We start from the raw sequence: 16,824 nt of genomic DNA, 5'->3' as shown, positions 1-16,824 counted from the left end.
ACGACTAACAACAATCTACACTCGACTACAACAACACTCACCTGGTCGATGTAGTACGGGGTGGTGTACAGAGACTCACCTGGTCGATGTAGTACGGGGTGGTGTACAGAGACTCACCTGGTCGATGTAGTACGGGGTGGTGTACAGAGACTCACCTGGTCGATGTAGTACGGGGTGGTGTACAGAGACTCACCTGGTCGATGTAGTACGGGGTGGTGTACAGAGACTCACCTGGTCGATGTAGTACGGGGTGGTATACAGGAGACTCACCTGGTCGATGTAGTACGGGGTGGTGTACAGAGACTCACCTGGTCGATGTACCAGTAGTACGGGGTGGTGTACAGAGACTCACCTGGTCGATGTAGTACGGGGTGGTGTACAGGAGACTCACCTGGTCGATGTAGTACGGGGTGGTGTACAGAGACTCACCTGGTCGATGTACCAGTAGTACGGGGTGGTGTCGATCCCCTCCCGTTTGAACCCAGCCTCCAGCTCGTCTTGCTGCCAGATTCTCATGGAACCGCCGACTATCTCCCCCACGTTGGGCATCAATAGGTCAGTCTGGGAAGAAATGGTTGCCATGGTTACAGGTTTATTATATTAGTATATGGTAATTACAGCTATAGACAGAGTCGCCATAATTAAGAGAAAATTACCGCATATACAATTCCGCATATACAATATAGTACTGGACAAGCCATTAACCAATACACAAGTTTAGTACCTCATGAACACGTCCAGTAACTCATACAAGTCCAGTAACTCATACAAGTCCAGTAACTCATACAAGTCCAGTAACTCATACAAGTCCAGTCACTCATACAAGTCCAGTAACTCATACAAGTCCAGTAACTCATACAAGCACAGTAACTCATACAAGTCCAGTAACTCATGTACAAGTTCAGTTACTCATACAAGTCCAGTAACTCATACAAGTCCAGTAACTCATACAAGTCCAGTAACTCATACAAGTCCAGTAACTCATACAAGTCCAGTAACTCATGTACAAGTTCAGTAACTCATACAAGTCCAGTAACCATGTTTAACTCACGCTGTACCTACCGACTCTGTTAGTCTCCTATCCCCCTTACACCTGGGCATGTAGAAGGACTTGAGCTCTGCTGGGAACTTACACAAGAACATGGGCTCGTTGATGGTGTCTGTCATCTTTCTTTCTGGGGCTTCTGGGATGTCCTAGGTTAGTCGTGTTGTTAGTTAGTTTTGTGGGTAAGACACATTTTAATTTAGTGATGTTGAAATGTTAGTTTTGTGGGTAAGACATATTTTAATTTAGTGATGTTGAAATGTTAGTTTTGTGGGTAAGACACATCTTAATTTAGTGATGTTAAAATATTAGTTTTGTGGATAAGACACATTTTAAGTTAGTGATGTTGTTAGTTTTGTGGGTAAGACACATTTTAATTTAGTGATGTTGTTAGTTAGTTTTGTGGGTAAGACACATTTTAATTTAGTGATGTTGAAATGTTAGTTTTGTGGGTAAGACACATTTTAATTTAGTGATGTTGAAATGTTAGTTTTGTGGGTAAGACACATCTTAATTTAGTGATGTTGAAATGTTAGTTTTGTGGATAAGACACATTTTAAGTTAGTGATGTTGTTAGTTTTGTGGGTAAGACACATTTTAAGTTAGTGATGTTGTTAGTTAGTTTTGTGGGTAAGACACATTTTAAGTTTGTGATGTTGTTAGTTAGTTTTGTGGTAAGACACATTTTAAGTTTGTGATGTTGAGTGTTAGTTTTGTGGGTAAGACACATTTTAAGTTAGTGATGTTGTTAGTTAGTTTTGTGGGGAAGACACATTTTAAGTTAGTGATGTTGTTAGTTAGTTTTGTGGGTAAGACATATTTTAAGTTAGTGATGTTGTTAGTTAGTTTTGTGGGTAAGACACATTTTAAGTTAGTGATGTTGTTAGTTTTGTGGGTAAGACACATTTTAAGTTAGTGATGTTGTTAGTTTTGTGGGTAAGACACATTTTAAGTTAGTGATGTTGTTAGTTAGTTTTGTGGGTAATACATATTTTAAGTTAGTGATGTTGTTAGTTAGTTTTGTGGGGAAGACACATTTTAAGTTAGTGATGTTGTTAGTTAGTTTTGTGGGTAAGACATATTTTAAGTTAGTGATGTTGAGAGTTAGTTTTGTGGGTAAGACACATTTTAAGTTAGTGATGTTGAGAGTTAGTTTTGTGGGTAAGACATATTTTAAGTTAGTGATGTTGTTAGTTAGTTTTGTGGGTAAGACACATTTTAAGTTAGTGATGTTGTTAGTTTTGTGGGTAAGACACATTTTAAGTTAGTGATGTTGTTAGTTTTGTGGGTAAGACACATTTTAAGTTAGTGATGTTGTTAGTTAGTTTTGTGGGTAATACATATTTTAAGTTAGTGATGTTGTTAGTTAGTTTTGTGGGGAAGACACATTTTAAGTTAGTGATGTTGTTAGTTAGTTTTGTGGGTAAGACATATTTTAAGTTAGTGATGTTGAGAGTTAGTTTTGTGGGTAAGACACATTTTAAGTTAGTGATGTTGAGAGTTAGTTTTGTGGGTAAGACACATTTTAAGTTAGTGATGTTGAAAGTTAGTTTTGTGGGTAAGACACATTTTTGCAGTGTTTCAAACAAATTATGACTGCTATGCAGAAATTTTACCTTTCTGTTGAATAAATTTTAATTGTTTTAAAAAAATTTAGAATTTGCTTTTCAACAATTTATATTAATAGTTTTTGTCGTTCGAAAAATTCGACTTTACACCAAAGGTCCACACATATATTTGAACATGTACTAGGCTGGTTTGAAACGTTACCGACCTACCAATGAAACGTATATGTTTTTTCAGATTAATGTTTACTTCTCTACATAACCTCCGGTAAGATTTAAGCTCTTCTCACAACCAGTGGCGTAGCGTGGTAGGGTGTCACCCGGTGCGGCATTTAATGGTGTCACCCCCCCTAGAGGCGTAGCGACCTTTCTCGGGGACAAACTTTCAAACTTTCGATTTGCACCCCCCCCCCCACTCGAACTTTCGATAGTAGAGTGGGCAATAGGGTTTCTGTTGTTTTGCTAGGGGTGTTGAAATGTAAATGAGTCTGTATGTTATTTCCCTGGCTTTTAGTGTGATGGTTTTGATGTGTAGGTTCCTGGAGGTGTCTATTGTGTCTGTTAGAGCGTATTTCCTACACCATTGAATTCTGTTGTATAATAGGGTTGAGAGTTTTTACACTAACTTTTTGTAAATGTTTTGTGATTTTTCGTGTACAAGTTTTTCGTTGTTTTTGTTTTATATTTTTAAGCATTCTGTGTAAAAGGGACTATGTTTTCCTCCTATGTAATGTGGAGTTGTATTATTGATTTTTGTAAGTTTGTTGAGTTGAATGCCTATATAGTTGTGAACTAAAGGGTGAAAGGTGTGTTAGTCTGAATGTATAGATTTTGATCTGTATATCGTGCAGATTTATTCCTCCATTATTAGGTAGTGCAGCAGAGCTCACGACGTCTAACAAGCTAGTCTCGAGTTCGGATCCCTTTGTTACAAGATCCATTAATAGCCTGACTGACTGAAAACTTTAACACCGCATTTTATAAAACTTTTTTTTTTGCTTTTTATTTATTTATTTATTTTTATTTATTTATTTAAATTTCTAACCTTTTGTTTTTTCTATTTTTTGATGTTCGAAATTATGTACAGAAATTGATTATGATGTAAAGTTTTGCTTTTAAACCTGACCGTCTATGGTGCAAGTGAAGTAGAGTTCACTTGTTTCTGTGACCTTTCAACACTATGGTCAGCCGCCTTTACTTTCCCTAGTGCGTTTACTTTACGTGAGTTTGGTCTACTGACTTGAACCCGGATTCGAACTCGAGACTTTGGGGTTGGCAGTCCAGCTCTCTACCCTTATTTTTATTTGTTTTATTTTTTTATTTTTTTATGTTTTTTTTTAAAAAAAACTAAATTAAAGAAAACGACCAAACAATCTGAAAGAAACCCAGTCGAATATCGTATTATGTTTGTATACTCTCATGCCTACAAATTAAATAAAAGTAACATCTTATGTTTTTTATTTTAACTGGAGCTAAATGATAATTTTATACGTAAAAAAAGATAGATTAGAACAAATAAGTCGTAAGATACACAATTTATTTGTATTTAAGTAGCTGTAGTACACATCTTTTTTCTATTACTGATGTATTATATTTATTTTAATAACATTAGGAAATATGGTTTTAAGTTACTTCCCTTGGCTATTTTTTTTTTATGGGATGTAACTAGGGAAAATTCATGTCAAGTGTTTAACAAACTATTTCTCAAGATAACATTATTATGTTCTATCTACTGTATACCCTAAACTATCATTGCAAACTATAGAAAGAAAAGCAAATTAAATAAAGGTGAATGTGTTATGAAAATTATGCTAAGTTATTGTGCTAAGTTTGAGAGATCCTTTTCAGATGATTAATTTACCTACACATGGACGGTGTGGTTTAGTTGTAGAGCACGGGACTGTTAACACTAAAAGCTCGAGTTTCCTAGCCGCTCTCAACTACGTCACTAAGCATACATAATTCTAACGTGTTAGCTTAGTCCTGGCAAGCTAAAGTATCGACAGCTGAACATAGAACTGACGACATCTGAACATAGAACTGACGACAGCTGAACATAGAACTGACGACAGCTGAACATAGAACTGACGACAGCTGAACATAGAACTGACGACATCTGAACATAGAACTGACGACAGCTGAACATAGAACTGACGACAGCTGAACATAGAACTGACGACAGCTGAAGATATAACTGACGACAGCTGAACATAGAACTGACTACACTATTATTTTACCTGCCGAGGTCACAAAAAAGGTAAGCTCTTCTTCATCTGTCCCACTTTATGTATGGTCAGAAAAGATTTTGTTAAGGGGGCGGGGCATTCTAACCCATCTAACACCAACTCCCTACGTCACTGGATGGTGGGGGTGAACTTCCCACTGAGCACTTCCTTCTCCCTCCCCTTCCCCCCCCCCTCCTCTCCCCCACCCCAAACGAAATATAATAAAATATATAATTTATATGGAGAATTTCCACTTTAATCCGTGCCCCCCTCCCCCCTCCCAAAGAAATTTAAGTGTGCCCTCTGAAAGTTCCAAGTGCCCCCCTCCCTTCACTCTCTCCCTTTACCATGGAGAAAAATGTCAGAAAGAACCAATATGACGTACATCACCGAACTCGTAGAAGCTTCCATCCTCCTTAGTGACGTTGTGCTCCTTGAGCCAGACGATGGCGTCCTTGTACTCCATCCTCCTGAAAGGCTTCTTGGGCGGCTTGAAATCCTGGAAGTTTCAATTCCATTGGCAGTCGGATTATTTCAGTGTTCATTGGATTTTTAACAAATGCAGTTCAAAAGCGATTAAGTAGTTTCTTTATAGGATACAGAACAGTTAGTAAATATCAATTATAAAACTATAAGGGTCGGCGTAGTCGAGTTGGTAAAGCTCATGATTGCTAAACTGAAAAGTCTCGAGTTCGAACCCTTGGGCTGGGGACCTCCACTCTTTTAGGAGAGACAAGAGAATCACTTCCAACTGTTAAAGAATTATTATACAACTGCATTGAATATTAACAAGTAAATTCCACACAAAATATCAGCAATTAATTGCCTTAAAGAGCAACATTTTAAAAATACTAACGTCATTTTTAGCTTCCTTTATCAAAGATTTATTATGTTTTACACTTTCCTGCATTTTGGGAACATGGAGACTACTGTTTAGTTTAATACGTATTATTTTTAAAATTCTTTCTACTTTTATTGCAGCATAGAAAGTATAATTAGTAATTATTGGTTGATTATAATTTTAATTATTAGAAAAAAATAAGTTTTAAATATTGTTTTCGGCTTTAAGCTCTTATCAAATACAGTAAAGTGTTTCATTCTAACCCACACATAAGTTTTACACAGGTTTAGCTATACAAAGTGTAGCTCACACAGATTAGAATAGTTAAGCTCTGACATGAGCGTAAGACTTACAGGGTTGAGCTCATACACGATGTGGCCGTAGGGTGACCTCAGGACTCTGTCCACCACGTCACACACCAGGTCCTCGATCTTGTCCAGCAGAGTTTCAAAGGTTATGAATGGACATTCGGCCTCAACGTGGGTGTACCTGAAACGTGAGTGTACCTTAGATGTTATGAATGGACATTCGGCCTCAACGTGGGTGTACCTGAAACGTGAGTGTACCTTAGATGTTATGAATGGACATTCGGCCTCAACGTGGGTGTACCTGAAACGTGAGTGTACCTTAGATGTTATGAATGGACATTCGGCCTCAACGTGGGTGTACCTGAAACGTGAGTGTACCTTAGATGTTATGAATGGACATTCGGCCTCAACGTGGGTGTACCTGAAACGTGAGTGTACCTTAGATGTTATGAATGGACATTCGGCCTCAACGTGAGTGTACCTGAAACGTGAGTGTACCTTAGATGTTATGAATGGACATTCGGCCTCAACGTGGGTGTACCTGAAACGTGAGTGTACCTTAGATGTTATGAATGGACATTCGGCCTCAACGTGGGTGTACCTGAAACGTGAGTGTACCTTAGATGTTATGAATGGACATTCGGCCTCAACGTGGGTGTACCTAAGTTCAGAAAAATTACATTTTAACAATATGGCTGGTAAGTAGGTCACCAACCAGTTATATGGCGCATGCAGGTTTTATTGAGCCGTAGAACTGGTTGGTGACCTACTTACCAGCCCAATTATTACATTGACTGTTGACAAAACTTTGCGGTTACCGACGTTACAGCAGTGAGGTGTGATTAATGTAATGTAATTTTTAAAAATTATCTGTTGAAAAGAATGAATGAATATGTTTTCATTTATATAATCGTTCAAATAATTTTTAATAACAAGCTAAATGTTAGGTTTGAAAGTAAAGAGCTATCTATATTATTGTAACCTTGTGTCCCGCCCCCTCCCCCTGACTTACTCGGCGAGATGTCGTCTGGTCTTGGAGACCTCCGCCCTGTAGGACTGGGCCATGCTAAAGACGTCACCCATTGCAGGTATCACCGTCTCCAGGTACAGCTGGGAACTCTGGGTCAGGAACGCCTGGTGTACAGAAGTGGAGTCAGTATATTGTTTTCTACAATAGTGGAGTCAGTATATTGTTTTCTACAATAGTAGAGTCAGTGTTTTGTATTTTTACAATAGAAGAGTCAGTGTTTTGTATTTCTACAATAGTGGAGTCAGTAGGCCTATAATGTATTCCCACAATATTAGAGTCAGAATATAGTATTCCTACAATAGTAGAATCAGTATATTGTTTTCTACAATAGTAGAGTCAGTGTTTTGTATTTTTACAATAGAAGAGTCAGTGTTTTGTGTTTCTACAATAGTGGAGTCAGTAGGCATATAATGTATTCCAACAATATTAGAGTCAGAATATATTATTCCTACAATAGTAGAGTCAGTATATTGTATTTTGAAATTAGGAGAGTCAGTTAATTATATGTGTACAGTAATGGGGTCATTAGATTTTGTGTTGGTCTTTAAAACATATTTCGTATTGGCTTGATAAATGTAAATGATTGTTTTTAATTAAAATTTAAAACGGTATTTTGTTTAAACATTTTTTTTAGTTATACTTCATTGGCCTTTATTAAATAAATTCTGTTTTTTTGCATGTATAATGTTCACAGTTTGCGGTACAGCTTTTAAAATTTTCAGCAATAACAAGGCCGGAAAGAAACTGGGTTTTTTTTCGTATTTGTTATATCTAATCTCTACTTTATCTTTAATTTCTCCAACCTACTTTTCTTAAATGGCGCTTTTTTTAAAAATGTGTGTATTCAACAATGTTTGTGATTTTTTTAAAATGTGTGTATTCAACAATGTTTGTGATTTTTTAAGTTATGTATTAAACGTTTAAATCTGAATATCGTTTAATTTCACTAGATGTACATGTTTTCGCAAGGCCAGTCTGCTGTTTTTGGATGGGATGTGCAGGAACGAAACCAAAGCTCACCTGCTCGCCGAAATAGTTGAAGCCAAACAGGGTCGACCCTCCTTCTACCTGGGTCTGTACCAGGGTCGGTGGGGTCAGCTCAAAGTAACCCCTGTCAAAGAAGTGATCCCTGAAACATTGCGTAATGAAGGACCTCATCTTCAGAACCTTGGCCATCTGGTGAGCAAAATGTGTTGACATATAACATATTGGTAAGGTTTATTCGGGAGTCGCAATTTTAATGGTGACAGAGGTTACATAGCGTAAATAGCATACATCTTGCTAGAGCCATCTAAAACATGGGAATTAATTTAAATAAATAAAGACTGTCGTCTAAACTTCGCTTTTTAAATCGTTTTCAAGTCAAGAAATGTTTTTTTAAGAACTAAATGGGGGCGTAAATATTTAAAATATAAATCAATTTTAAGTTACTTATGGGAAAACAATAAACTTTTTAAAAATTAGCAAACATATATTAAGGCTAAAGGTTTTTAGAATCAAAGATTGCGCCACATAAAGGAATGGCATGTGCTGGTGAGAAATTATTTTTAGCAAGAAGAGGAATTCAAAGAAACATAACTAACGTTTTCTCCACGGATCAGCATGTGTCTCTGGTCCAGCTGGACGTCTGGTAGCGCTTCCTGTTACCATGGAGATACAAAACAGGTGAAATGTAAACATGTAGCCTATTTTAAGTGCAACCACATCATCGGGTGCTTGTGAGTTGTTTTTTCTGTATGGGTAAAAATATGTAATTTACACGAGTAAAAAAAGTGCTAAATACAACACATCTCATTGAGTACAAAACAAGTAATTAAAAAAGTCTAGTGACAATTTTAGCGCAATTTCCTTATGTTATCTAAAAATAGCTCTGTCGTAGCGTAGCGTAAATCAAGAGCAGGGTTAGTAAAACCATTGGTTAGTTATTAAAACGTTTTTATTAATTTTTATTTCAGTATTTTACATGTTTTATTTACAATAGAGTTACATGACTAAAAACCATTGCGCGCCTAGCTACCGAACGTGATGACGCAGCCATTGAACGTGATGGCGCAGCTATTGAACGTGATGACGCGTGTGGTGTGGTTGGAAAAAATGCCTACTAATTCGGTCCAAATTTTAATTAATTAAAAAAAAATGTTGTGACCGAACGAAAGGATATTTTTGAAAACTTTCTTCGGCAATATTGTTTTAAATTATGGCAGAAATCGATTGGTACATGTTTCAAGTCGCTAAGTGGTCTGGTTGCCGAGATATGGGCCAAAAACTGCTTTTTTTCGAGGTTTTTTGGCTTTTCCGGGAAATCCATGAAAGAAACCCGGAATTTTTATGGCCTATGTTCATTCTCGTAAATTGCTTAACATAATTGCTTTTGGAACTAGTCATCGATATTGCTTCGTTGAGGAGGAGATACGACTTAAAGCCCGGACACACATTCATCCATACATTCATTCATTCATTCATCCATTCATCCATCCATTCCCAGAAATGAAGAGTTAATAAACGCAATTCTCCAGAATGGAAATTGCGCTAAAAAATGGTGAAAACTATACCACACACCTCATTAAGCACCGTGTCCATACCCCCAGGTGGTGCTGAGCCAATCAGTTCCCAGAAGTCTACGGTCAGCTCATGCTGGTCAGGGGCCTGGAATCACACAAAATAAACAACAAACCTTTCAAACATGCATTGTTAAGATAGTAATGCGGTTTAATGAAATACAAGGGCGTGGTATTAAATACGACGATTCTCAAATAGAGTAAAGTTAGTTTATTATAACGACGGGGAGTTATAGATGATGATTTTAAGTTCGATATAATTATGTAGAGCTTCAGATAAAGATGGGGAGCTTGCTGGGGTGTTAAAAGATTCGGTGTAAGCTAAAGTGATGCCAAACTACTTACTGTCTTGCCCTCCGGCAGTTGTTTGATGACGCCATAGACGGCTATGGAAGCCTCTGTTGCTAAGGTCAAGGCCTCATAGGTCTGACACTGAAGAAAAAACATTCAAAACGTAGATAATGTTTATATTCAACGTTATGGTTGATGCTTTAGGTATTTTCATTAGGTTTTGTCATTGTCGCTACCTTATCCGTAACTTACCAGCAAGTGACGTCATTATCGTTACATTATCCGTAATTTACCATCGAGTGACGTCATTGTCGCTACATCATGGCCACATCAACCATTACTTACCAGCTTATCCACAAAGACTGCCTGAAGAAAGCCTGTCCCATCTCTCAGTACAACAAACATCAAACTTTTACCTACCAGTGGAAAATTAGACGATATTACATTTTTTAAAACTGAAAAGAATCGTCTAGAAAAAAAGAATCGCGCACCAAATGAACGTTAACAATCTGCGTATAATAGAACGGCAAATTAATGCTTTATAAAGAAACCATTGTTTAAAATTGAAAATGTGAATTAGTCATCTAATCATCTACTTCACCTAAATTTTATGTCACAATACATTGTCATCGAGTCCAGACCTAAGTGAAAAGTTTTGAAGAAATCGGTCCGGTAGAAGTAATAATTTTTTTCAGAAATCAGAAATAGCGAATAGTAATACTTTCGTTTACCGGAAATATGTGAATAATAATTACGTAACGTTTCTCTCGAAATAATCAATAGATGTCACAGTACCCAAACCATGGTTCAGAATCACAATTATCAGTCACACATGACGTCTGTTGATGACGTATGTACATGACATAAAACGTGACATTTGCCTATGTGGGTATGTAGTTGTCAGCCCATATCAAACATACGTGATTGCCGCATATTATGTACAAGAGAATCACCACTATACGTAAAACAGTACGTACCTGTGTCTGTGTCATTTGATTAAATTAAGTTTAACTTAACTTAACCCACCTGTATTCAGTTTTTACTCGAATTTGAAAACAATTCTAAGCACATATTGAATGAATATTAAATAAAAGTTTTACCAAATAGCTTCGTCATTGAATGAACCATAATAAAACAAATCTAAAAATGTATAGAAACCATTTATATAAAAAAAATATCGATGGTCTACAACACATGTGTTGGTTCAAGATTCAGCGAGTTTAATTTCTCAGGAAAATTATTTTTATTTAGATGGAACTTTGGTCTTCGAGACTTTCTTTGCCATTTGGTTAGTCAGCGTTGCGTGTTTTGATTTGACCTGCATGTCTCCCTCGTCACACCTGTATGTTCAGTCATGTGTGACCAACATATTCACATCACCACCACACTCCCATGCAGTTCAATGCCACACTCCCCCACCACCAGCCCCACCCCCAAACACACCTGATCCCATGTTTCCCTAAACAAGCTGTGTACCCAATCACTTGACCTTTACCATCCCGATCTACCCCAACCCGCACTTGTAGCCCCAGACTTGCTGATTCGCACGTAACCGTTTGAACACACGTTCTATGTAACCCTTAAATAGACAACCACACACACTCACACACATCTAGACAACCACACACATCTCATACCAGCCATATATCTAAAGCACATCCTTCGCCACATCACAACCCCCCTAGTCTCACTTTATTCCCCACTTTCACCTATCCCCCACCCTCACCTATCCACTACCCTCACCTATCCCCCACCCTCACCTATCCCCCACCCCCACCCTCACCTATCCACTATCCTCACCTATCCCCCACCCTCACCTATCCCCCACCCCCACCCTCACCTATCCCCCACCCTCACCTTTCCCCCACCCTCACCTATCCACTATCCTCACCTATCCCCCACCCTCACCTATCCCCCACCCTCACCTATCCACTACCCTCACCTATCCACTACCCTCACCTATCCCCCACCCTCACCTATCCCCCAACCTCACCTATCCCCCACCCTCACCTATCCCCCACCCTCACCTATCCACTACCCTCACCTATCCACTACCCTCACCTATCCCCCACCCTCACCTATCCCCCACCCTCACCTATCCCCCAACCTCACCTATCCACTACCCTCACCTATCCCCCACCCTCACCTATCCCCCACCCTCACCTATCCCCCACCCTCACCTATCCACTACCCTCACCTATCCACTACCCTCACCTATCCCCCACCCTCACCTATCCCCCACCCTCACCTATCCCCCAACCTCACCTATCCACTACCCTCACCTATCCCCCACCCTCACCTATCCCCCACCCTCACCTATCCTCCACCCTCACCTATCCCCCAACCTCACCTATCCACTACCCTCACCTATCCCCCACCCTCACCTATCCCCCACCCTCACCTATCCACTACCCTCACCTATCCACTACCCTCACCTATCCACTACCCTCACCTATCCCCCACCCTCACCTATCCCCCACCCTCACCTATCCACTACCCTCACCTATCCCCCACCCTCACCTATCCCCCACCCTCACCTATCCACTACCCTCACCTATCCCCCACCCTCACCTATCCCCCACCCCCACCCTCACCTATCCACTACCCTCACCTATCCACTACCCTCACCTATCCCCCACCCTCACCTATCCCCCACCCCCACCCTCACCTATCCACTACCCTCACCTATCCCCCACCCTCACCTATCCCCCACCCCCACCCTCACCTATCCACTACCCTCACCTATCCCCCACCCTCACCTATCCACTACCCTCACCTATCCCCCACCCTCACCTATCCACTACCCTCACCTATCCCCCACCCTCACCTATCCCCCACCCCCACCCTCACCTATCCACTACCCTCACCTATCCCCCACCCCCACCCTCACCTATCCCCCACCCCCACCCTCACCTATCCACTATCCTCACCTATCTCCCACCCTCACCTATCCCCCACCCCCACCCTCACCTTTCCCCCACCCTCACCTATCCACTACCCTCACCTATCCCCCACCCTCACCTATCCCCAACGTTTACTTACCCCCCACCCTCACCTACACCCACCTTCGCCCACCATCACCTACACCCACAAACCCCTCACCTCACCCACCTCCCCCCACACACCCCCAACTTTACTTATCCCCCACCCTCCCGTTCTGCCATCCCCACCTACTCCACACTGACGCCCCACCCCACCATCACTTACCCTGCCGCCTGAGACGATGGACCCAGCCAAATATTTTCACCCGCTGATCTCTAGTTTTTCTGGCATCTCGGATTTTGATCTGCAAGTTTACAAAAAAAATTTTCAACATTCAAACATTCGAAATTTCGCATAGTATTTAAGGTTTGAATTAATGTGATTTTATTTTTTCAGAAACAGCCTTGTAGCCTACGTGAAATCTGGTAACTCTATCGCTAACAATGATCACTGGTGTAAATCGCGTGTGTCATATGAAGTTTCACTTTAGAACTCAATTCGCCAAATAGCATTTACTCTAAACTTTGTTTCTATAAATAAAAACTAACATAATTGAAATGTTAACGATTGCACTTGTGGAGTGAATGCTGGGAAGAGGAGGGTGGCTGAAGCAGTAGCGTAGCGAGGGGGGGGGGGGGGCGGGGGGGGGGGACATATGCCCCCGTGCGCCAACCTTAGGGGGCGCCAAAATTGGGTTGGAAAAATAAATTGAAAGGTTGAGAGGGTGCAAATCGAAAGTTTGTGCAAATCGAAAGTTTGATGGGGCGGTGCAAATCGAAATCTTGAGGGGGGGGGGGGGTGCAAATCGAAAGTTTGAGGGGGGGAGGTGCAAATCGAAATCTTGAGGGGGGGGGGAGTGCAAATCGAAAAGTTTGTCCCCGGGCGCCGGGAAGGGTCGCTACGCCTCTGGGCTGAAGTTTGGCCAGTTATGGTTACCGCTAGTAACATTGTCGTAACAACTCACAAAATTCTTTCAATCATAGCTTATAAAACCAACCATGTGTAAATTTTACATCTTATTACTAAATAGGCCTATATTAGTATTGTATGTTAATATTGTTAATATGTTAATATTTTCAAATAGCAAAGATTAACACTTCCATAAAACCCAGCTAAACGCTGTGAATGTTACGATTTATTTCTTGACGGTGTATAAAGATTACAGTAAATCTCGATTGAACAAAATAGGCCAAAAAACTAAATTTTTATAGACACTTTTGTTTAAAACTCAGCCGACACGCAATGGCGTGTTATATGAAGAACTCTCAAATACAAAAGTTCAAATTTCAAAGCTTTTTTGTTCGTCTGCTTGAGACCGTTATTCACAGTTGATAGTATGTTACTTGCGGGATAGACCCTGATAATTTCCGAGAAATTTTAACTTGATATTCATGTCTAGATGTTTCAGTTCTGATGTTGATTTCTTTCAAAATATGGTTCAATATATCGTAATGTTTGTTATAATGTCCGTATATTTTGGTAAAGTATAGCTTTTGTTAGTCTTAAAGTAGTGCCCAATGTAATATTGTTGAATGTGTTGTAATAATGGCCAGGAATTTTTTAAAGTACACACATTTTTAAAACTAATCATAATTTATCAAAACCAGCTAAAATAGAGTGGATTTATATTTCTGCAAGTATTTTAGAAATACTATTTTTTTAACCTAGGTCAAGGAACACTAAATGCTGAGGTTTTACAATATATCTAGCAGTAACATCTTATACAGAAAAAAATATCAATGAAAAAATAAGGTATGAAATAATATTAAAAATGTAATTGAAAACAAAATAGATACAAAAAAACAATTTTAAAATAATTTATTAGAAAATGATGGATTTAAAAAAAAATTATACTATGAATTTAAGAAACGATACCATTTGTTATTGACTATATGACAATACAATCGAATTAAATGAAAAAAATCTACAAATCATAATGCAATCAATGTTAATCACCAGTTAAAGTTTACCATATTACCAGATCATTGGATTTAAGGTTTACTGTGGGTTTTATTTTTGTAGTATTTAAATGCGGAAATAAGGATAATATAATCCAGTACAATTCTGTTAAATTTATAAGAATTTTATCCACACAGAAAACATAATTAAAGAAGGTGATAAGTAGAAAACCTTATTCGGATAAACACAACAGCAACTAATTATTTTTTTAAAAATTATTTTTGCGTTGTTTTTAAAAAGTTTTTCTGTATTAGCCAAAAGCTAAGCATAATATTTTTAAAAGAAATAATTATAAGAAAGAATCATAGTAATTTTTTAAAAATTATTAATGTTACCTGTTTTGGCTTAGGCAAACTTGGATCGTCTTCAATTTTGATTTTTTGCGCTTCTTCAATGTTTTTCTCTCTTCTCTCGGCGTCCAATTTCTGAGAACGAAAAATGTAGTTGACACATGTTCAGGCTTAACGGGACATTATAGAAAATGTTATTAAAATAACGAGAAGTAAATAACTAATTTAGCTGAAATGTTTTATTTTGAAAAGAAAATGTAAAATTACTAAATAAAAAAGTGCATTTGTGATAATATATTTAAACTAAAATTATAAGATTGTATACTCCAAAGAAAATCATGATAATTTTAATATGGTAGATGTTTTGATTTTTAATTTTAGCACATAATTTGTTATTAAGCGCCGTTTTCGCGATTTATTTTAATGAAAACATTCGTGCAAGCTTAATTGTACAATTTAACACAAACGTGTGTTACTGTTGAATAGAAAAATGAACTGTTTTTTAATGTTGAAATATTTGTATCTACTTTAAATGTTATTGCTAAAAAGTAGCTGCTGACTATACCAGTTTGTTCTTGACGTCAGTACTGCAGATATCAGTTGAGTAGCTATCTATAAACAAAATATTCACATGAAAATTAGTCAATGCCTGAAAAAGTTGTATAAATACTGTTCCAATAGGTAAATTTGTTATTTTTAACTCACGGGAAATTTCAAAGTATTTTAAGGCGTTAATTAAATAACATTATACATCTTGATGCATGTGAAACCAAATCTAAATATTACTGCAAGGTGAAAAAAAAATTATATTGTTACCCATCATGTAGTACAGTCGCAGTGAATTCCTATCTTAGCAAATATAAAAACCTGAAAAAAAGGTGAAAATTTCTATAGAGAAAAAGGCAAGATATTTAGAAATAAAAATAAATTTACATGTAAAAACTTCGAAAATTTTGTAAACTCCTAAAAGTTTACACAAAATTGTGACATTTCTTTAAATATGTTTTTAAACAAAAAACCGGTGAAGTGTATTTATGTTTTCTTAAAAATCACCTTACGGTATTTTTGTCTTTCACGTATTAATAAGCAATAACGCATTGGTTATTAATGTATTCAATGTTAAAACTAAACATTTAAGTCTAAAGCTAACAATTTCCAGGAAAAAAAAATTAATTCAATTTTGTTTACCAATGTTTAATGATATAGGCCTATGCCTTAGATATTGTTTACATATTCAGTATATTTTACTGGAATTGTGTTAATGATACATGCCTTAGATATTTTATTGAAAGCTAGATAAAAAATCACTATTATTGTTAGTAATTTTTATTATTAGTAATTTGGAGTGAGGAGAGGATTGTATTAAACATTTACTTGAACATAATAGGTGAAAAGTTTGCTTGCACGAGACGGAAGAAAAAATAAATACTTACATCTGTGACTACGAGAGGGTGTAAAGACTGACGTGTATTTACTTTATATAAATCTTACATGGACATGTCCTGTCATGATGTTTAGGGATCTGAATCATGTGACTTGAATCACATGACCCAACTGGTTAGAGGACTAGGACAACCAATAAATATTTACCCGGTGCCTAGCGACGACCCCTGGAGAGATTTCTGCGGAATAATCTTCATGAATAGCAAAAAGCGCGAACAAAGTCTGACATTCAAGGAAAAGCGAACTAGTTTGAATAAATAGAATTACATTTGTAAGCTTTCTCGTGA

General features: G+C 38.0%; 1 protein-coding gene across 1 annotated transcript in view; it reads right to left on the bottom strand.

Annotated features, from left to right (window-relative positions):
• Positions 1-16,655, bottom strand: part of LOC131938599 (asparagine--tRNA ligase, cytoplasmic-like) — an 18,042-nt gene extending 1,387 nt beyond the window's left edge. Inside the window, exons 1-15 of the mRNA XM_059296741.1 lie at positions 16,528-16,655; positions 15,911-15,961; positions 15,660-15,706; positions 15,140-15,229; positions 13,071-13,149; positions 10,209-10,279; positions 9,918-10,004; positions 9,574-9,660; positions 8,598-8,654; positions 8,035-8,190; positions 6,997-7,118; positions 6,030-6,165; positions 5,221-5,334; positions 1,063-1,194; positions 430-561 (exon numbers count right to left, since the gene is read on the bottom strand). Coding sequence (XP_059152724.1) covers positions 430-561; positions 1,063-1,194; positions 5,221-5,334; positions 6,030-6,165; positions 6,997-7,118; positions 8,035-8,190; positions 8,598-8,654; positions 9,574-9,660; positions 9,918-10,004; positions 10,209-10,279; positions 13,071-13,149; positions 15,140-15,229; positions 15,660-15,706; positions 15,911-15,917 — 1,317 coding nt within the window. The 5' untranslated portion in view covers positions 15,918-15,961; positions 16,528-16,655. The remainder of the gene's footprint in view (positions 1-429; positions 562-1,062; positions 1,195-5,220; positions 5,335-6,029; positions 6,166-6,996; positions 7,119-8,034; positions 8,191-8,597; positions 8,655-9,573; positions 9,661-9,917; positions 10,005-10,208; positions 10,280-13,070; positions 13,150-15,139; positions 15,230-15,659; positions 15,707-15,910; positions 15,962-16,527) is intronic.
• Between the last annotated feature and the right edge of the window lie 169 nt (positions 16,656-16,824).

This window comes from Physella acuta, unplaced genomic scaffold (assembly GCF_028476545.2).
Source record: "Physella acuta isolate Inbredline_101_S28 unplaced genomic scaffold, ASM2847654v3 ptg000006l, whole genome shotgun sequence".
NCBI lineage: Eukaryota > Metazoa > Mollusca > Gastropoda > Physidae > Physella > Physella acuta.
Note: the sequence above shows the minus strand (reverse complement) of the source record. Positions and strands in the feature narration are given on the sequence as shown.